This window comes from Mustelus asterias, chromosome 7 (assembly GCF_964213995.1).
Source record: "Mustelus asterias chromosome 7, sMusAst1.hap1.1, whole genome shotgun sequence".
NCBI lineage: Eukaryota > Metazoa > Chordata > Chondrichthyes > Carcharhiniformes > Triakidae > Mustelus > Mustelus asterias.
This window is the reverse complement of record NC_135807.1, coordinates 78,087,788-78,110,235: the sequence shown is the minus strand read 5'-3', so window position 1 is coordinate 78,110,235 and position 22,448 is coordinate 78,087,788. Positions and strand designations below refer to the sequence as shown.

At 41.6% G+C, this 22,448-nt stretch overlaps 1 protein-coding gene across 7 annotated transcripts in view; it reads left to right on the top strand.

Annotated features, from left to right (window-relative positions):
* eya1 (EYA transcriptional coactivator and phosphatase 1) overlaps positions 1-21,001 on the top strand; it is a 183,954-nt gene extending 162,953 nt beyond the window's left edge. For 6 of the 7 annotated variants that reach the window (XM_078217104.1, XM_078217102.1, XM_078217101.1 and 3 more), the window contains 6 exons: positions 396-454; positions 570-730; positions 1,738-1,852; positions 4,005-4,126; positions 5,283-5,383; positions 20,921-21,001. In XM_078217104.1, the coding sequence (XP_078073230.1) occupies positions 396-454; positions 570-730; positions 1,738-1,852; positions 4,005-4,126; positions 5,283-5,383; positions 20,921-21,001 (639 nt within the window). The remainder of the gene's footprint in view (positions 1-395; positions 455-569; positions 731-1,737; positions 1,853-4,004; positions 4,127-5,282; positions 5,384-20,920) is intronic. The other variant, XM_078217107.1, reaches the window with a different exon arrangement.
* Positions 21,002-22,448: the final 1,447 nt, after the last annotated feature.

Below are 22,448 nucleotides of genomic sequence, written 5' to 3'. Positions count from 1 at the left end.
AATGCTTTCATGAACTTTGTTGTCATTGTCCATACCAAGCGATGCGCCAGTGAATTCTTTTTTGCAGCAAAACAAAGGAAATGGTGGCTTTTCAAGGCTGTTATCGAATGATTATTCTTATCAGATAATTTATTGCTCATTTGATTTAAAATTGCACCATTATAGCCATGTGTGTATGAATAAAAAACAGTAAATAATTTAATTTTGATTTTACAAGAGTGTTTTAATAAAACAAATTGTAAAAAAATAACTGAATAGAAATATTAGCCAAATCTACATATAGCCAAATTTACAAATTCCTCATTCTTTTGCCATTGCTTTCAGACTTCTTTCAAAAATAATTCAGTTTCAACCTATATTTCACTTACCTTACAAACATCCTTAATTCTTAACAGGAATGTGATCAAGTTCACATTGATGATGTATCGTCAGATGATAATGGGCAGGATTTGAGGTATGTTAATCACTAAGCAACAGAATTTATTTCTTAGATATCACAGTATGTTATGTGACATATCATGAGTTCTACTCTCTACTGATGGCTGACTCATTTGTGTCCATTTACACAGCACTTATAACTTTGCCACAGATGGCTTTCACGCTGCAGCAACTAGTGCAAATCTTTGCCTAGCAACTGGTGTGCGTGGAGGGGTTGATTGGATGCGGAAGTTAGCTTTTCGCTATCGAAGAGTAAAAGAAGTATATAACACCTACAAAAATAATGTTGGAGGCAAGTATTCTAATTTTCCCTCATGAAATATTTGGTTAATTTGCAAGGAATTAAATCATTTAGTATCTAACATGTTAATGGTGAAAGTGAGTACTGTTTTCGCTGACTATTGGATGGTGATATGATCACTGATATCTGCTAAAATTAATAACTTAGAATTTTAAAAGACAAAACTCAAATGAAATATTGTGTTTATATGATTTATATCAGTTTTTGAATGTTTCTTTTATTAATCTGGCAGTGTTGGAATATCAAACCTTTGTCAGTTGAAAAAATTATAATCATGTATGTGTACTTCATAATCTTTATCTATGATCATTCAATTCCTTAAACCATATTAAATTAAGGTTTGTGTTAAACAACAGTATCTGCATTTATGGTCAAGTTGGGTAATATTCTATGTCACTTTTTAAATAAAAGAATTCCAACCAAAATGTTATGAATTTGCATATGAGGGATTTCTCTTGATCAAGTTTGTGTATTTCGCTTGAAATTCATTAGTTCTCAAGTAGACTGGTATTTGGAGAAATCTAGTGAAATGAAATGTTTGCATGTCAGAAAATGATAAAAATCCAGCAGAATTCAATTTCTCAACTTACCCTGCTTGATTCATGTCTCCAATTGCAAAAGTAAATCCAACAAAAGTCTTGATTTAAGCAGGGCTTCAGTAAGTAACCATGTGGGTATGTGATCCATGCTGTTGTTTCTTGCTTCCTGAATGTTGATTTGTGGCACTCGTGGAGAAGAAAAAGAGTCAAAATATAAAATAAAAGAACTATATTCAATATTTTGGAAAAAGTTTGTTTTAACCTTGTAGGTCTTTATACAATGTTTAGATATACCAGCTGGATCCTTGCATGGATTCTTTTTCTTCATTATGTTTTGTGATAGAATTGCATTGAGTGGTTGTGTTTAACTCTGTTATACATTGGAATATTTGCTGTTGAAATGTTTGGTATAAATAACAAATGAATCTTTAACTCAATTATTATTTAACTAAACCTCAGGTCTCCTTGGTCCAACTAAAAGGGAATCATGGTTGCAGTTGCGAGCAGAAATTGAAGCTTTAACAGATTCCTGGTTAACACTTGCACTGAAAGTGCTCACACTCATTCATTCAAGGTGAGGGTAGATGTGAACATGCAATCTTGAGCGAACTGAGGTCATTACATTGATGAAAACATTTTATAATAGGACAGCAGCATCAAAAAATAAGCTTATCTGGAAAAAATTGAAACATCAAGATAATGAAAGCAAACCATAAATACATTATCTTATTTTTGCTGATATTTGTATAAATTTAAAAATCTGAATTGGGATAGTTCAAAGGTAAAGCACATTGTGGTTCCATATATAAGGAAAGATTAACTATACTGGATCTTTTCTGTCTTGAAAGGAGAAAACTAAGGAAGTGAATTGTAAAAAGCCTTGAGAGAAGAAATTATGAATGGTTCAGATAAAGTGGATTCGTAAGATATTCTGTTGTGTAGAATTTGTAGACAAGGAGTCATATTTTCAAATTAAACACAACATAAGAATATAACAAATGAAGGAGAAATATCTTTTACTAAAAGGGTAATAGATATTTCAAATAGTATGTCATCAAGGGTGGGATAAGAAGAAATCAAATGGATTACATAAAGGAACTAGACATGCTCTTGTCATCAAATGAAATTCAGAGTTAAATGCATTCACTAAGGGAATCCTGTGAACTGGTGAACTAAATGGATTGAAGGTCTTCTGCATGAAACTGTCATAAATTATTATAATAATTTGACTGCTATATCACAGAGGTAGAACTCCAACTTTTGGTGAGGGCACAAAACTGGCGGTATTGGATCAGCTGCCCATTATACTCCCTGCCCAATTGTTCTAAACCCCAGTTGATATTCACTTCCATCAACTCAGTAGAGATTTTACAACCTGCATAATTGAATATTGTTTTTTAGTGAGAAGCGAGATTTACAACCAGTTTTCCACATGCTAAATTGTCAATTCCAGCCATGCTATATTTGTAGGGAGGTAAACTTCAAAACATAGTCAGTAGGAAAATTAGAGAAACTATTTCAATAATAGTTTCTGCCTGATATATCCTCCATTTTCCCAATAACTATACTTTGCTGCAGCATTAGCAGTAGCATAGGAGCAGATCACCAGCTGCTAATTAGGGAGGAGATAGGGGAGATCCTCGAAAAGAGAACAAGATGAAATAGTTTAGGGAAATTTAAGAGTCTCACCCTGGGAAACCCATTCAACCCTGCAAACTTCTGGATCTTACAGTATTGGGGCAAGGGGTGAGCAGCAGCAATCTGCTCCCAGGCGGCATGGCATTTTAAACATGGTAGCGAGGCTGGAAACCTTGAATTTATCCAGCTTTGTAGATTAAACTGTGGCTGGCCATGTTTCCTAAGCCTCAGGAAATTCAGCAACTGCTGTAAAATGAGGGCTGTCTCAAGGAGAAATTATTGATCATGAGGAGCAGGAGTCTTCCTCCCAGCCTGCCAAACTCCTGCACCTTCAGGTACACCCTCCCATGCAAACCTCCTTCTCTGGGATCCGACAGTTAGGGGATTGCGATTGAAGCATTTTTTAACCCCACACTCCTCCCGAGATTGGGATCAGATCCCCAGATCCACTCCTCAAACCCCACATCCCCTACCACCCAGGTCAGGGCCATAAATCAGCCTTATCAGCTCCTGTGGCCTTCTCTGGAGTGTTCCCTGTCGGAGTGGAAACCAAGCCTGTCAATCAGGCTGTCTTCAGTCAGGAAATCTGTCAGAGCCAAAAGTTTAACTCCACAGCATGTGGGAAAAGCCAGACTTTGGAGTTTTCCACATGCTACCTGACCTCCAAACACAAACTATCTCCCACAATCAACCCTCTTTAATGTGTCAGTAAATAAAAAAAAGTCTCCCCTTAAAATTAAATGTTGGATCCACATTTTTCTTCATTCTTCATGCATAACCGCACATTGGTTGTGTAAATGTGAGTACTTACATGTTTGTTTTTGCAACATTTTGTTATAATAGTTGAGCAAAATATAAATTTTGTCTAAAAGCCTTTAACTGTCTCTCTAATACCCAGTATTGAAGGTTTTTATCCATGATTAGTACAGATCACTGCATTTGTACAAAACACGGTAATACAATAGCACAATTTATAGTATTTGCCTTGTAACAAAATGGTTGAACTCCTTTTTCTTGATTTTAGAGTGCATCTACTTCTAGTTTTATAACATAACTTTTAGTAATACCAAAAATATGATGTCTTTCAGGTCAAATTGTATAAATATTTTAGTAACAACAACTCAATTGATACCTGCTCTTGCCAAAGTGCTGCTTTATGGATTAGGAATTGTTTTTCCAATTGAAAACGTGTATAGTGCAACAAAAATAGGTGAGTAATACCTGTATCAAAAAGTGCAATGCAAATAACAGAAGTATTTCACTTCATCTGTAGTCCAAGTGTGTTTGGCACTTCTCAAGATTCATTTATTAAAGTTATTCTCCCAATAATGATATGATTAATAAACACATTAATGCTAAACTCTGGCAGTATTTAAGAAAAGCATTTTTGATGCATGAGGCAGAATGAACTGCAATTAATTGTTATGTAATTCATGGTTTTAAAATATATGGTCTAACATTAGATATAGGATCAGAAATCATGGAAAATTACAGCACAGAAGGAGGCTATTTGGTCCATTGTGTCTGTACCAACTGAAAAAGAGTTAACCGACCTAATCCCACTGTCCAGTTCTTGATTTGTGGCTTTGTAGGTTATAGCACTTCAAGGCATATACAATACTTTTTAAAAGTGCTGAGAGTTTGTACCTCTACCATCCTTTCTGGCAGTAAGTTCCATACTCCAATCACTTTGCCACTTTATTGTCTGACTGACTAGTCCATTAATACCTTCCTATAGCCTGCATCATTCTCCTTCACTGTCAACTTCCTCAGCATCAATTTTTGTAATATCTCCAAATATCTTAATTATGTCCCTTACATTTAAGTCTAAAATCATTGATGTATATCATGAAACACAAAAACACCTGGTCAACATTAAACTTTGCTTTCTGCACATGAATAGTATAAACGCACTTGCATTTCTTTGCAAATATTGAATTGAGATCATTTAGAGTTCTTTATTTAATTTACTGGGATGATGCAAAGTGTTAATTACTTATTTACTTATAATTTTGATTTCTTAAAAATAAGTCTGTTTTATCCACTTCGCTTTGTCTCCTATGTCATCCAATATTCCCAGCCAAGAAGACATTGAATAATTTTCTTCCACTCATTTGTCAATGCTGTTGTATGTGACTAGGTACTAGAAAGTGTTATCTCTCTCTATGTTGTGACATAGCTGATATTGATAGTTCATACAAGGAATTTCAAACAAAAAAAACACATCTTTCCACTGTGTGCCACAGCATGTTAAGAGCTCAAACCTGCTGAATTATTTTGCTGTAGTTAAGCAAAATATTTAACTTTGGTGTAATAGGAAAACAATGAAGTTATTTTAAGTTAACAATTTACATACTTTGCTTTAGGAAAGGAAAGCTGCTTTGAACGAATAATTCAAAGGTTTGGCAGAAAAGTAGTGTATGTTGTTGTGGGAGATGGTGTAGAAGAAGAACAGGCATCTAAAAAGGTAAATGATCAAAGATTTTTAATGCCCTCTTTACCAAACAGTACTTATGTATTAGTTTCTTAAGAAGAGCCTGTTAACCAGAAAATTGTTTCCAAGCTAGTATTACTGTATGTATCCATGTTGCACTATGCAAGGCTATTCAGATGGGGGCACAACCTGTTTCAATGTCTCAAACATTGCAGGTAGCAACTAATAACATTTGGAACAATTTGCAATCATAATAGATAACATGACTCCAATAATAAATACTCCAATAATAAGTTCGGAGGGAGGATGTACTGGCAGTTTTGAATAAACTGAAGGTCGATAAGTCCCCTGGGCCTGATGAAATATATCCAAGGATTCTTTGGGAGGCAAGGGATGAGATTGCAGAGCCTTTGGCTTTGACCTTTGGGTCCTCACTGTCCACGGGGATGGTGCCAGAGGACTGGAGAGTGGCGAATGTTGTTCCTCTGTTTAAGAAAGGGAATAGAAATGACCCTGGTAATTATAGACCGGTTAGTCTTAATTCGGTGGTTGGTAAATTGATGGTAAAGGTCCTTGGGGATGGGATTTACGACCATTTAGAAAGATGCGGATTAATCCGGGATAGTCAGCACAGATTCGTGAAGGGCAAGTCGTGCCTCACAAATTTGATTGAATTTTTTGAGGAGGTAACTAAGTGTGTTGATGAAGGTAGGGCAGTTGATGTCATATACATGGATTTTAGTAAGGCGTTTGATAAGGTCCCCCATGTTCGGCTTATGATGAAAGTAAGGAGGTGTGGGATAGAGGGAAAGTTGGCCGATTGGATAGGTAACTGGCTATCTGATTGAAGACAGAGGGTGGTGGTGGATGGAAAATTTTCGGACTGAAGACAGGTTGCTAGCGGAGTGCCATAGGGATCAGTGCTTGGTCCTCTGCTCTTTGTGATTTTTATTAATGACTTAGAGGAGGGGGCTGAAGGGTTGATCAGTAAAATTGCTGATGACACCAAGATTGGTGGAGTAGTGGATGAGGTGGAGGGCTGTTGTAGGCTGCAAAGAGACATAGATAGGATGCAGAGCTGGGCTGAAAAATGGCAAATGGAGTTTAACCCTGATAAGTGTGAGGTGATTCATTTTGGTAGGACTAATTTAAATGTGGATTACAGGGTCAAAGGTAGGGTTCTAAAGACTGTGAAGGAACAGAGAGATCTTGGGGTCCATATCCACAGATCTCTAAAGGTTGCCACTCAAGTGGATAGAGCTGTGAAGAAGGCCTATAGTGTGTTAGCTTTTATTAACAAGGGGTTGGAGTTTAAGAGCTGTGGGGTTATGCTGCAACTGTACAGGACCTTGGTGAGACCACATTTGGAATATTGTGTGCAGTTCTGGTCACCTCATTATAAGAAGGATGTGGAAGCGCTGGAAAGAATGCAGAGGAGATTTACCAGGATGCTGCCTGGTTTGGAGGGTAGGTCTTATGAGGAAAGGTTGAGGGAGCTCGGGCTGTTCTCTCTGGAGCGGAGGAGGCTGAGGGGAGACTTAATAGAGGTGTATAAAATGATGAAGGGGATAGATAGAGTGAACGTTCAAAGACTATTTCCTCGGGTGGATGGAGCTATTACAAGGGGGCATAACTATAGGGTTCGTGGTGGGAGATATAGGAAGGATATCAGAGGTAGGTTCTTTACGCAGAGAGTGGTTGGGGTGTGGAATGGACTGCCTGCAGTGATAGTGGAGTCAGACACTTTAGGAACATTTAAGCGGTTATTGGATAGGCACATGGAGCACACCAGGATGATAGGGAGTGGGATAGCTTGATCTTGGTTTCAGATAAAGCTCGGCACAACATCGTGGGCCGAAGGGCCTGTTCTGTGCTGTACTGTTCTATCTATCTAACCCGCAGTATAAAAACCTAGGCTTGGGTTTTCACAACGATAGAGAATCTCTCAGTCATTGCAAAAATGACAGAAGAGGCCAGAATCTGGAAGTCCTGCCCCTGAACATGGCTCATAGAAATCATAGAAACCCTACAGTACAGAAAGAGGCCATTCGGCCCATCGAGTCTGCACCGACCACAGTCCCACCCAGGCCCTACCCCCATATCCCTACATATTTACCCACTAATCCCTCTAACCTACGCATCTCAGGATACTAAGGGCAATTTTAACTTGACCAATCAACCTAACCCGGACATCTGTGGACTGTGGGAGGAAACCGGAGCACCCGGAGGAAACCCACGCAGACACGAGGAGAATGTGCAAACTCCACACAGACAGTGACCCAAGCCGGGAATCAAACCCAGGTCCCTGGAGCTGTGAAACAGCAGTGCTAACCACTGTGCTACCGTGTCGCCCTTCCAAGTTTAGATTCATTATCCATTATCACAGTTGTATAGCTGCCATTTCACTGCTTGATTAACAGCATCAAGTGGTATTGGGCTCTTTGAAGTGGGACTATGAACACTACTATTTGTTTTTATAAGAGTTTATTCAATTGATTGAAATGTTTGTTGTTATAAAGAATAAATAGTTGAAGAAATGTAAATGTAATAAATGGGATTTTGGCAATGAGAGCCTTTATAAAATAAAGAATGCAATAGAAACTTTATTTTATTTAATCTCAGCATGGTTCCTGAGGTCTGCCATGGTGGATACTGGATGAATTTTTGATAAGTGCAAGGAAAAAGGGTGGTGATGGGGGCATGGGTTATCAATAAATTTATATTGAGCAATAAAGAGTTATTGGGAGTGGAAGAGGGGTGTAGATTGGCATGGAGGGTATCGGGTCATCAGAGGTGGGCAGAGGGGCATAGGTTTGCATGCAAGGAATGGGAGTGGATGGGAGGAAGGAGGTGGGATTGATGGGGCATGCAGAATGCATGAGGCTGGGCTGCTGGGGGGACTGTTTTGTGTTTTTCTGCTTTTTAAGAACTTCAAGACAGTGCCAGTGCAACAAGGCAGGCCTTCTGCCCAGCGTTCCCCCCTTCTACCCCCATGCACCTTACATCATCTACGATTGCTCCAGGGCCACCAGGCCTGACTACCAGGGAACTCTGCCACCCCAGAACGAAAATCCAACCCCCGGTTCACTTTCTCCCGGGTCACGTTTGCAGACTCAGAAACAGTCCCAACTCTGCGCTCCTGACTTGAGCAAAAATCCAGGCCCTAGCCTTGATGCTATAGCACAAGCGGTAGAGATATGTTTTTCAAATTGAAGCGCTTTGATCAGAAAAGTACTACAGGGCTTTACGTTGGAGCTATGCTTATTTACTATAAACATAAATGAGTTAGATTTAGGAATTCGGAGAACAGTATTGGAACTTGCTAATGACATTGATGTGGTGACATGGCAGTTAGTGACAAGGTCTGTAAAAGATTTCAGGAGGCTAGAGATGGTTTGGTAAATTGAGCAAATAGGTAGAAGCTGCAGTTCAGTGTAGAGGAATGTGAGATAATATAGTGAAGTAAATAGCACAATCTTAAAGGAAGTAGAGGAAGAGAGGAACTTTAGTTTTAGAGCTTCATGGATAATTAAGATTGGGCATACAAAAGGCCACAAAAAGGCAAATAGAACACTTAGCTCTATTATGTTTCTATCTATATTTAATATTCAAACAGTTATGTAATGTTGAATTTGTACAGGACCTTAATTAGGCCATAGCTGGAATGCAACAATCATTATAGGAAGGATACAACATTAATTGAAAAGGTGCAACTTTGATTCACTAGTCTCAGGGGTGACCAGCATGGAAAAAGAATTGGGAAATTAGTGCTTTTATCATTAGGACTGAGATTTCCATTTGTTGAAGAATTGATGATCACAAAATAAATTAAACTATGGTCAAAAAAACTTTGAAAAAGAATAAAATAGGGAATTATTTTCCAAAAAACATTGCTGAAACAGAAAGCATTTTGAAGGGAATTAGATGGTTGCTTGAGGCAAGGACTAAGGATTTATGATCATGAAGGAAATTACACAAAATAGTTAATGTGGAGAAAAGTATTGGTGGAATTGATGGACCGAATGGCCTGCTTCTCTGCTTTTGTTATTCTACATGTCACATTTTGGGTGAATGAATAATTATGAGTGAATGTGGAAAAGGATCAATAATTTATTCAGTAGTAAGTTGCACTTCTGTTAATGGATGTCGGGGGAGGCTGTGGCAAATCAGAAACAGTGGAAGGATTGAGAGTGCTAACAGTGAGGTAGAGTTGGATGTTGTTTAAATTCATGTGGAAACTACGTTGGGTTTTCAGAAAGTAATGCTGTCACAAACCACGCTGATATCTGCAAGGGCGCCTCAACGTGAGACACTGGTTCATGGTGGTGTATTTTATTGTTTTTTAAAAATGGTGTTAGGAGTCACATGAAACTCCCATGAGAATAAGCAGTCCAGTCGTAACATATCAATTACTAAAGGTTAAAGTAAAAATCAAATTACTATGGATGCTGGAATCTATAACAAAAACAGAAAATGCTGGAAAATCTCAGCAGGTCTGACAGCATCTGTGGAGAGAGAATAGAGCTAATGCTTCAAGTCTGGATGACCCTTCATCAGAGCTGAAGACAAAGAAAATAGGACAAGATTTATATTGTTAGGGTGAGGTTGGGGGATGTAATTGACAAAAATGTCTCACACAAAAAGACAAAAGCGAATGTAAATGGTGATGATCATGGATAAGAAGGGTGCTTATAGCAGCCCAGAGCAAAGGTAAGCAGTGTGTCCAAAGACATCCTGAGATATGTAACAGATGGCCCTAGTGGAGGAGGGAGGGGAGACCATGGTAGGGAAAAAAATGGGTGAAATGGTGGCTGGCATTGCTGCCTCACAACACCAGGGACCCGGGTTCGATTTCCAGCTTGGGTCACTGTCTGTGCAGAGTCTACACGTTCTCTCCATGTCTGCGTGGGTTTCCTCCAGGTGCTCTGGTTTCCTCCCACAGTCCAAATGACGTGCTGATTAGGTGCATTGGCCATGCTAAATTCTCCCTCAGTGTACCCGAACAGGCGCCGGAGTGTGGCGACTAGGGGATTGCAGTGTTAATGTAAGCCTACTTGTGACACTAATAAACAAACGTTAAACTTTAACAAGATGGAAATTTTTAAAAATGGACAAACGAAATGATGAAAGAAGTGAAAATTTAAAAAATAAAAATAAATGCACAAGATAAAATAAAACTAATGGAAATGGAGTGGAGGTGGAAGAGAGAGTTCATGCTCTGAAGGCTATAAAGTGCCCAATCAGAAGATGAGGTGCTGTTCCTCCAGTTTGCATTGGGCTTCACTGGAACATTGCAACAGGCCAAGGACGGACATGTGGATATGAGAGGATGGTGTGTTGAAATGACAAACGACAGGAAGGTCCTGCTTGCAGAGGGGCCAAAGGTGTTCTGAAAAGCAGTCAGCCACTTTGCATTTGGTCTCTCCGATGTACAGTAAACCGCACTGGGAGCAGCGAATGCAATAAACCAGATTAAAGGAGGTGCAGGTGAAGCACTGCTTCATCTCAAAAAGTATTTAGGCCCTTGGATGGTGAGCAGGGAGGAAATAAACGGACAGATGTTGCATCTTCTACAAGTGCAATGGAAGGTGCTGTGAGCAGGGGGTGAGGTGTTGCATGTGATGGAGGAGTGCACCAGTGTATCCTGATGGGAACGGTCCCTGTGGAATGCTGACAGGGGGAGTGAGGGGACAATGGGTGGCACGGTAGCACAGTGTGGGCAACACGGTAGCACAGTGGTTAGCACTGCTGCTTCACAGCGCCAGGGACCTGGGTTCAATTCCCGCTTGGATCACTATCTGTGTGGAGTTTGCATGTTCTCCCCATGTCTGCGTGCGTTTCCTCCGGGTGCTCTGGTTTCCTCCCATATTCTGAAAGATGTGCTGGTTAGGTGCATTGACCAGAACAGGCGCCAGACTGTGGTGACGAGGGGAATTTCACAATAACTTCATTGCAGTGTTAATGTAAGTCTTACTTGTGACTAATAAATAAACTTTAAACTTTATGTGTTCAGTGTTTATGAGTCAGCGGAAATGGCGGAGAATGATCCTTTGAATACAGAGGCTGGTGTGGTGAAAAGTGAGAATGAGGAGGACCCTATCCTGGATCTGGGAGGGTGGGGAAGGAAAGGGGGTGAGAGCAGTGATGCGGGAGATGAGTTAGACATGGTTGAGAACCCTGTCAACCACACTGGGTGGAAATCCACGATTAAAGAAGACATATCAGCAGCGCTATGTTGGAAAGAACAGATGACATGGAGGCAAAGGAACTGAGAGAATGGGATGGAGTCCTTACAGGATGTGGAGTGTGAAGAACTGCAGTCAAGGTAGCTGTGGGAGTCGATGGGCTTGTAATGCATGCTAGTGGACAGTCTATCACCAGAAATGGAGACAGAGAAGTCAAGGAAGGGAAAAGAAGTGTCAGAAATGGACCAGCTGGAAGAGATAGAGGGGTGGAAATTGGAAGCGAAATCGATAAATTTTTCCAGGCTCAGACAAGAGCATGATGCGGCACTAAAATAATCATCAATGTACCTATCTACTGATAAAAGAGTTGTGGGAGGGGGCCTGACTAGGACTGGAGCAAGGAATGTTCCACTATACCCCATAAAGAGACAAGCAAAACTAGGACACATTGCGTTTACTCGTAGCAAACCTTTTATTTGGAAAAAGTGAGACAAGCTAAAGAAGAAATTGTTGAGTGAGAGAACAAGTTCAGCCAGGTGGAGGAGAATGGTGTTGGATGGGGATTGTTCAGGCCTCTGGGAATTGTTCAGAGCTCTGTTCAAGGAAGAAGTGGAGAGCTCTCAGACAACCTTGTGGGGAATGGCAGTGTAGAAGAATTGGACATCCATGGTAAAGAGGATGCAGTTTGGCCAGGGAACTGGAAGTTGTTGATATGACGTAGGGCATCAGAGGAATCACGATGTAGATGGGAAGGGATTGGACAAGAGGATAGAGTCAAGATAGGAAGAAATGAGTTCAGTGGGGTAGAAACAGGCTGACGCAATGGGCCTACCAGGGCAGTCCTGTTTGTGGATTTTGGGAAGGAAGTAGAAGCGGACTGTCCAGGGTTGGAAGACTATGCGGTTGGAAGCTGTGGAGAGAAGATCTTTGGAGAAGATGAGGTCAATGACAGTCCTGGAAAAAATGGCTTGTTGTTTGGTGGTGGGGTCATGGTCCAGGGGGAGGTGGGAGGTAAGAGGAAGTGTCCAAAAGCTGGCGCTCAGCCTCTGAGCGGTGGAGGTCAGTATGCCAGGCAACTACAGCATCACCGTTGTCACCAAGTTTGATGACAAAGTCAGGGTTGGACCTGAGAGAGCAAAGTGCAGCAAGTTCTGAAGGAGACAGGTTAGAGTGTATGAGAGGAGCAGTGAAATTGAGATGGCCAAATCATGCCAACAGTTCTCGATGAAAAGATTAAGGAGGCAATTTTACCATTTTGATTCTATGTACTGAATCTGGGCGCAATTCAGATTCGACTTGGAAACCTGTTCTCAGGCGCCCCCATACACACTTAACCTGAAAAAAGAATTGCGAGTCTGAATTGCGCTGTGGGCAGGGCTTATTGCACCCGAAATGCTGCTGCTCCAATCGGAGCCTTCAGCTGCGCAAGCACTGTGAAAAAAAAACTGAAAAACGCTCCCCTGTTACATCGCTCCCAGGCCGCAAAAAGCAGATAAAGAAGCCCGAGAGTGATGGCCCCCACAGATATCGCCCCACCTCCAAAACATAACTGACCCCCTTATTCACCCACCCTCCCCGCTACGCAGACCGATCATGACCCCCGTGCCCCCCCTTCCCCCCCCACCGATCACCCACAGAGTGGCAGCGGACCCACCCACCCAGGGGAGACCCATCTTGTCTCCTCCTCCTCCCCCCCAACACCCCCCCCCCCCACCAGAGACTGATCGGGCCTCCCTCCTCCCGCCCCCCACCAGAGAGCGATCTGGCCCTCCTCCTCCCTTCCCTCCCCTACCAAAGAACAATCTGGCCCGCCTCCCTCCTCCTCAACGTGCACCCCCACCCCCTGCCCACCAGAGATCCATTTGGCCTCCCTCACCCCACCCTCCCCATCATAGAATGATCAGGCCTCCCTCCTCCCCCCCCCACCAGAGATCCATCTGGCCCACCTCCCTCCTCTCCCCCACCCCCCCTCCCCCCCCCTGCGCACCAGAGAACCATCTGGCCACTCTTTTCCCCCCCCCTTCCCCCCACCAGAGAATCATCGGGCTCCCCTGCGCCCCCCCCACCAGAGATCCATTTGGCCCACCCCCCTCCTCCTCCTTCCCCACCACCCCCCCCAACCCCGCCACCAGAGATGTATCTGGCCTCTCCCCCCCCCCCCCCACCCCCGCCGCCGCCACCAGTGAATGATCGGGCCTCCCTCCTCCCCCCATCCCGCCCCCCCCCCCCCCAACCACCCACCCACCAGAGATACATCTGACCCTCCTCCTCCTCCCCCCCACCAGAGAATGATCTGGCCCGCATCCCTTCCCCCCCAGCCACCGATCTAAGTCAGAGAGCCATTGGAAGTTCTGAACTTATCTCTTCAGAAGCTGGAGCGCCCGAAACAGACCTTGGCCGAGCATAGAACACAGAACATTACAGCGCAGTACAGGCCCTTCGGCCCTCGATGTTGCGCCAACCAGTGAAACCAATCTAAAGCCCATCTAATCTACACTATTCCAATATCATCCATATGTTTGTCCAATAACCATTTAAATGCCCTTAATGTAGGGGAGTCCACTACTGCTGCAGGCAGGGCATTCCACGCCCTTACTACTCTCTGAGTGAAGAACCTACCTCTGACATCTGTCCTATATCTATCACCCCTCAATTTAAAGTTATGTCCCCTCGTGCTAGCTATCACCAGCCGAGGAAAAAGGCTCTCACTATCCACCCTATCTAATCCTTTGATCACCTTGTATGCCTCTATTAAGTCACCTCTTAACCTTCTTTTCTCTAACGAAAACAACCTCAAATCCCTCAGACTTTCCTCATAAGACCTTTCCACTATACCAGGCAACATCCTAGTAAATCTCCTCTGTACCCTTTCCAATGCATCCACATCCTTCCTATAATGCAGTGACCAGAACTGTACGCAATACTCCAAGTGCGGCCGCACCAGAGTTTTGTACAGCTGCAACATTACCTCCTGGCTCCGAAACTCAATCCCTCTACCAATAAAAGCTAACACTCCGTATGCCTTCTTAACAACCCTATCATTTTGGGTGCCAACTTTCAGGGATCTATGCACATGGATACCGAGATCTCTCTGTTCATTCACACAACCAAGTATTTTACCATTAGCCCAGTACTCTGTAATCCTGTTACTCCTTCCAAAGTGAATCACCTCACACGTTTCCACATTGAACTCCATTTTCCACCTCTCAGCCCAGCACTGCAGCTTATCTATGTCCCTCTGTAACCTGCAACAACCTTCCGCACTGTCCACAACTCCACCGACTTTAGTGTCATCCGCAAATTTACTAACCCATCCTTCGACGCCCTCATCCAGGTCATTTATAAAAATGACAAACAGCTGTCGCCCCAAAACAGATCCTTGTGGTACACCACTGGTAACTGAACGCCAGGATGAACATTTCCCATCAACCACCACCCTCTGTCTTCTTACAGCTAGCCAATTCCTGATCCAAACTGCTAAATCACCCTCAATCCCATGCCTCCGTATCTTCTGCAATAGCTTACCATGGGGAACCTTATCAAATGCTTTACTGAAATCCATATACACCACATCAACTGCTTTACCCTCATCCACCTCTTTGGTCACCTTCTCAAAGAACTCAATAAGGTTTGTGAGGCACAACCTACCCTTCACAAAACCGTGTTGACTATCCCTAATCAAATTATTCCTTTCGAGATGATTCTAAATCCTATCTCTTATAATCCTTTCCAAATCTTTGCCCACAACAGACGTAAGCCTCACTGGTCTATAATTACCAGGGTTGTCTCTACTTCCCTTCTTGAACAAGGGGACAACATTTGCTATCCTCCAGTCTTCTGGCACTATTCCTGTAGACAATGACGACATAAAGATCAAAGCCAAAGGTTCTGCAATCTCCTCCCTAGCCTCCCAGAGAATCCTGGGATAAATCCCATCCAGCCCAGGGGACTTATCTATTTTCACACTTTCCAGAATTGCTAACACCTCCTCCTTATTAACCTCAATCCCGTCTAGTCCAATAGCCTGTATCTCAGTATTCTCCTCGACAACATTGTCTTTTTCCTGCATGAATACTGACGAAAAATATTCATTTAGCGCCTCTCCTATCTCTTCAGGCTCCACACACAACTTCCCACGACTGTCCTTGACTGGCCCTAATCTTACCCTAGTCATTCTTTTATTCCTGACATACCTATAGAAAGCTTCAGGGCTTTCCTTGATCCTACCTGCCAAAGACTTCTCATGTCCCCTCCTGGCTCTTCTTAACTCTCTCTTTAGGTCCTTCCTGACTAACTTGTAACTCTCAAGCGCCCTAACTGAGCCTTCACGTCTCATCTTTACATAAGTCTCCTTCTTCCTCTTCACAAGAGATTCAACTTCTTTAGTAAACCACAGTTTCCTCACTCGACCATTTCCTCCCTGCCTGACAGGTACATACTTATCAAGGACACCCAGTAGCTGTTCCTTGAACAAGCTCCACATTTCAATTGTGTTCATCCCCTGCAGTTTCCTTCCCCATCCTACGCATCCTAAATCTCTCCTAATTGCATCATAATTTCCTTTCCCCCAGCTATAACTCTTGGCCTTCGGTATATACCTATTCCTTTCCATCGCTAAAGTAAACGTAACCGAATTGTGGTCACTATCACCAAAGTGCTCCCCTACCTCCAAATCTAACACCTGGTCTGGTTCATTATCCAGTACCAAATTCAATGTGGCCTCACCTCTTGTTGGCCTATCTACATACTGTGTCAGGAAACCCTCCTGCACACATTGGACAAAAACTGACCCATCTAAAGTACTTGAACTATAGCTTTTCCAGTCAATATTTACAAAGTTAAAGTCCCCCATAACAACTACCCTGTTACTTTCGCTCCTATCCAGAATCATCTTTGCAATCCTTTCCTCTACATCTCTGGAACTTTTCGGAGGCCTATAGAAAACTCCCAACAGGGTGACCTCTCCTTTCCTGTTTCTAACCTCAGCCCATACTACTTCAGTAGACGAGTCCTCATCAAACGTCCTTTCTGCCACTGTAATACTGTCCTTGACTAACAATGCCACACCTCCACCTCTTTTACCACCTTCCCTGCTCTTACTGAAACATCTAAACCCCGGAACCTGCAACAACCATTCCTGTCCCTGCTCTATGTCCATGTTTCCAAGATGGCCACAACATCGAAGTCCCAGTTACCAACCTATGCTGCAAGTTCACCCACCTTATTCCGGATGCTCCTGGCATTGAAGTATACACACTTCAAACCACCTTCCTGCCTGCCAGTACACTCCTGCGACGCTGAAACCTTATCCATGACCTCATTACTCTCAACCTCCTGTACACTGGATCTACAATTCAGGTTCCCATCCCCCTGCTGAATTAGTTTAAACCGTCCCGAAGAGCATTAGCAAATTTCCCCCCCAGGATATTGGAACCCCTCTGGTTCAGGTGTAGACCATCTCGTTTGTAGAGGTCCCACCTACCCCAGAATGAGCATGTCTGTTTCGCGTCGAATCTGGACGGGCGGACGCAATGGTAAAGGGGGAAATGCAGGTAAGATTGGGCGTCCAGCTCATTAAGTCAATTTAAATGCATACAAATGCATTTAAATTGACATTGCGCCCGTTTCGGGCGCGGTTCCAATCGGAGCCATTTTCGGGCATTGATAAAGTGGGAATCTGCATGGACACAGCTATTCGCCTCACGCCCAACTTTACCATATTTTCGCGCCCGAAAATGGGCGCAACGCAACGGTAAAATTGGGCCCTAAGAGTAGGTAAGAAGCCATAGGGAGGGTTCCAGGTGAATGGAGAATATTGGAGGTGGGTAAAAGGATCTATTGAACATGGGGAAGAACTCTTGCCCAAAGAAGTGAGCACAGAGACGAAGGTGGCAGAAGATTTCAACATCACATCGAGCCCAAAATTCGTTGAGTTGAGGACGTAAGGGTATGAAGCCGAGTCCTTTGCTGAGTACAGCACGTTCAGTTTCAGAGAGGGGAAGGTCAGAGGGTATAGTGAATACACTGCAAAGACTGAGGTTAGGAGTGGGGTCTGAGGGATGGGAAAGGGAGGAGGGTCCTAGATGGGCGTTACTATCGATGAGTTGTTGAAGCTTGCATTCCTTACACCTGAAGAGAAAAGAAAATGTTTCTTGTTAAGGCGTCGGATGAGACAAAGATTGAAATGAAACTAAGAGTAAGGACAGTTTTGTGTTAGGGTGAGTTGATTATACTGCAGAGTGATATCTAGTGTGTTAATATGGCGGTGCATGGCACTGAGTGTGGATCTCAGGATAGGGCGAGAACAACAGTCCAAGGAACATTGTATGTCCTGGAGGTACTTGTAATCCTGGGTGGATTCTACTACTCACTAAAGGTTATTTATTAAATGAAAGAAAAGACAAATACACACGAATGGGACTGCAATTCTATAAGACACATAAACACCAGAGTTATACAAATACCCACAGTTTTATCTGGCAATTACTCCTTGTTCCAAACTATATCCCCAATATCTGAACTCAGTAAGACTTCCCCGTTTCCCAAGCAACATCCACTTTAAAATCTATAAGTTAAATCCTGCTTATAGTTACCACACAATACCAGGAGGAATATCCAGTCTGGGAAGCATCTTTGCCTGCTTCAGCGAAGATAGGTAAGCTGCCTTTATAAAGGTTTCTGCATTAACTTAGCTGGAGGATTTCACAAAGTAGTTGTTCGCTGGCTGGCTGTTAGATGTTACCCTGGCCGGCTGATGACGGCCATTTACATTTGATCTTATCTAGACGTCTGCTAATCTTGTTACTGGGAAAAGGACAGTTCTCATCAGCCCCTTTGAATGTGGGGGTCTGGCAGATTCTCCCTTGTTACATCCCATCATTCCATTTGTTACTTCTGGATCTTATTTGTTCCCAGGCAAATCCATGACAAATGCCAAGGAACAATTTGTAGATGGTCGATAGGAGGGATCCACAGATTCTCAGGTTACAGCTAGATAGATAGAACAGAACCAGGCAAGGGCAGTCACACCCACTGGACAACAGAGGAGGATGGTGTGGTCAACCATGTCAAAGCTTCCAAGCAGGTCAGGAAAAATGAGGGGAGGATGGGGAGGTAGTTCACCATGCTCACAGCCTCATGGTGGATTGCATTTAATGGAGTAAACTGGAACAGTTATGATGACAGGGAACACAGAGAGAAATGGGTGTGAGCACTGGGTCCAATATCCCGCATTGGGAAAACTACCCTCCAATCTAGTCAGCAACAGAAAGGGCCTGAATGTGGAAATCCTGGTGTTAGGATGGTAATTAGACTCATAAATGAGCCACTTAAAGGCAAGTTTTCCTGAGCCCACCAGAATTTAGTGGTGGCTCTGGGATTTACCAGAATTTGCATTCACCGTGCAGGGCTCCAGAAGGTCACCAGGCAGACCCTGACAAGCACTCAGTGCCCAATCAAGGGACCCAGCACCAAGAAGGCTGTGAATACTACTGGAATCCACCCCACTAGCTTTGTTTCTAATCCCCCTTCCCCTCCCCACGCTAGTGAGCCCCACCAGGGTAGGAACATTATTGGAGTGCTTCAAAAATGGAGTTTTCGTAAATGCAGAAGGTTGAAGTATTTGCAAACTTAATTGTAAATGAAAATCATTCAAAATCTGTTGAAATTGGGGAATTTTTGTACATGGCATGCAATAAAAAGGAGAAAGGTATTCAGCAGTCAACTGGCTTATCTTTAAATAATTGTGTTTTGAGTGCTCTTAAAGTACATATTTCTTTGTTGTTGAAATTGAGAAATTGACGTATATGTACCTAATAAAAAGAATTGGCACTTCACCTTTTAGAGACTTAAGTTTATAGAGTAAATTAAATTCCCTGACAATAACCTCAACACTTCGAATGCTAATTAAGGGGCAGGCAGGAACCTGATATAATAGGGAACTTAATTCAAACTGCAGTAAATGATAATGAAGATTGGGAAGGCTTCAAAACTACTGGGTGAAAGAATGAGGGGACAGATTTGCTATTTTTAATCTTTCAAAAATGTAGTTCTCAGGCAGAATTAGGAATGAATAACATGCCCTAACAAGCTCTTTCTGTGGGAACCCAAGTGATGGAATAATGAAAATTATCACTGAAAGTTCCATATCTTATGAGGCAGAAACTATCCTGTAACATTTAGTGCTGCTGATCTCATCCATAATTCTGTTTAGGTTTCTGTTTATCATAGGAAAGTAAATATACTTTGAAGTAAATTTTAGAAAATAATAGCTCCCTTAATGTAATTTTTTAAATATATATCTACTTCACAAACCATACATTAATCAATGGATGGTAGAACTATGGCATGGCACGATAATATCCAATCCACAAAGAAACCCTGAGGGACATATTAACTTGCAATGTATCTTACTTACCAAGACTTCCTCCAAGGTCATATCACCTCCTTAGAAAAAGTGAAACAAATCAAACAAATTGACAGTCCTAAAGCAGTAAGTATTTTTTCAAAGTCCGAATATAAAAGTCTAATAAGGGTATTTTGAAATATTTGCCCTGATGTGCTACTCTGGGATGATAGCTAGTGAATAAAGTAATCGACCTCTACAGTAAAGGGAATTTACACAACAAAGGAAAGGCCATTACTTGGGTCAGCATAAGCATTAGGGATCGGAATGCATTCCTTCTGAGAATATTTACCTTTGATAAGACATGGTAATGATCCGAGGAAAATATTTCAAGTCATTTCTTGACAAGGTCTCCTTCTAGTTCACCTGAGAGTCGTATTTCTACAATGAATGCATTTGTTTTTATAGTGAACAGAACCTGATTGTCATCATTCTGATGCCTGAGTAATGGCAGGTAGTAACCTATTGGCATATGTATCTTTGCTTAATGAGGCAGGCTCTTCCTGCAGTAAATTTCAATCATTGCAAAATAGTCTTTCTAACTATATTCAGAAATTAAAATGGGATATCAGTCAATAACTTGCTGTATTTCTCAGGTTTAAAACAATTATGGTAATAAACTGCATCATATGCATCAATTTAATTCACCATACTGGATATAGAATACAATATGAAAATCATGATTTAATATTCAAACATGTTAAAGTTGAGAGCTGTTTATGATGTCTGTATGCTGCATGCTTTTTCAGCTATCTTTAGCAGTTTTCTTTAATATTTTAATCTCTTTTAAAAACAGAAAACCAAAAGCACTTTTGATGAATATATAATGTGATTTTTTAGAAAGACTAGACAATTTATGAAACACAATTTATATCTTTGATGCTTTGGCTTGTTTAGAGCTAGCAAGTCAAGCAATTAATTGTTTAGCCAGAGCAAAGGCTATGTGGTCTTCTCAGATTTCTTGTTTGTGTTGTTTTGCAGCACACCATGCCATTCTGGAGGATCTCAAGCCATTCTGACCTTATGGCCCTACATCATGCCCTGGAATTGGAGTACTTGTAGCAGTACTTTGAAATGTAGGATCTCCACCTCATTATTTGTGGACTACAATATTTCTTTGTCTTGTGGCAGCTTCTGACTCCAAACTGTGTGATATGTCCCAAGTGTTGAAATACAACAGCAATTTGTCTTCACCCTTAACGATTCTTTAAATGGAGGCAAATCAATCCCTGGCAAAGCTGCTGATGGTTCAAAAGACTGCGAAGACTGTACAGTGAAAAGCCATCATAACATTTAACAGCCCTGTTATTTCTATATTGCTACAAGAGTTCAGACCTGTGAAGAAAATAGATCTCACCAACATTCTTTATAAGGTCCTCAGAACAAATGTTATGGATAATGCTTTAAGCACTAACAGTCTAAAGCTTCTGTTTAAAAAAAACATTTTTGCCATAATGAATCTAAAACTTACACTGAAAACTGAGTTGGACAAATGCTAGCAACATATTTTACTTGTGGAGAAGGTTCGTTTCCATGATCACTAATATCCAGGGTACTCTTATTATTTATGAACTGATTGTTTCGTGTTAACATCATTTATGAAGGTACTTAAATTAGATTTTGCCATTAGACACAAGAAGCACATTTGATTCTGTCATGTCACAAAGTAGTTTACAGAAAAACGGTTTTCTTATAATTCAAGATGACTGTTGAATTTGCTAAGACAATCATGTACAGAAAAATGTCATTTTGTGTAAATTTGTAATCAGGCAATTCTCTTACATATTGTTAAGGCAAATGCAATTGAAAGGTGAAGTAAAGGTGTCGCGAGGTATTGTGCGTACATGAAACACTGCTTTGCCTTATCAAAGTGTTAGTGTGTTAAAGTGCAACTTTTTGTTGGGTAAATATGTAGATAATGGAATTTTTGCGATTATTTTATTAAGATCAAAAGCTTGGATGTCAAGTGTCAAGATTTATCTTCCTTTTTCTCCAGCTTTCTCATTTCGCCAAATTAATTTCATCCATCTTTTCTGCAAACAAATACATGGAATACTCTGTGTGGATAAAGTAGGAAATAATTCTCTGCTCTCTTCGTTCACAAATAATGTGAATGTTATGGAATATATTTTTATTATGAAACCTGATTTCTTTTGTTACCAGCGAGAGTGAGGACTACTGTCAACTTACATCCTTGTAGTGTCTACATTCTTTTATATGAAAATACATTTGGAAAATAAAGTTCAGAATTTTGGAGCAGGAACTGTTAGAACATTTTAGAATTGTTCTTGTGCAATTAGACCAGATCCATTTTGGTACTGTCCATTTTTCATCCAAAATGTTAATATTATTGACATACTCAGCTGTTGATTGATATTTTTGTTTGATCTTGGATCTCATGAAGCTTCAAGATTCCTTACTGCAAAAAGCTACAAGCTTAGCCTGTGTATTGTAAATACAATTCTAAGCATAGTCCCAAACACTCTCCCTCCCTCAATGTAAAAGGAAT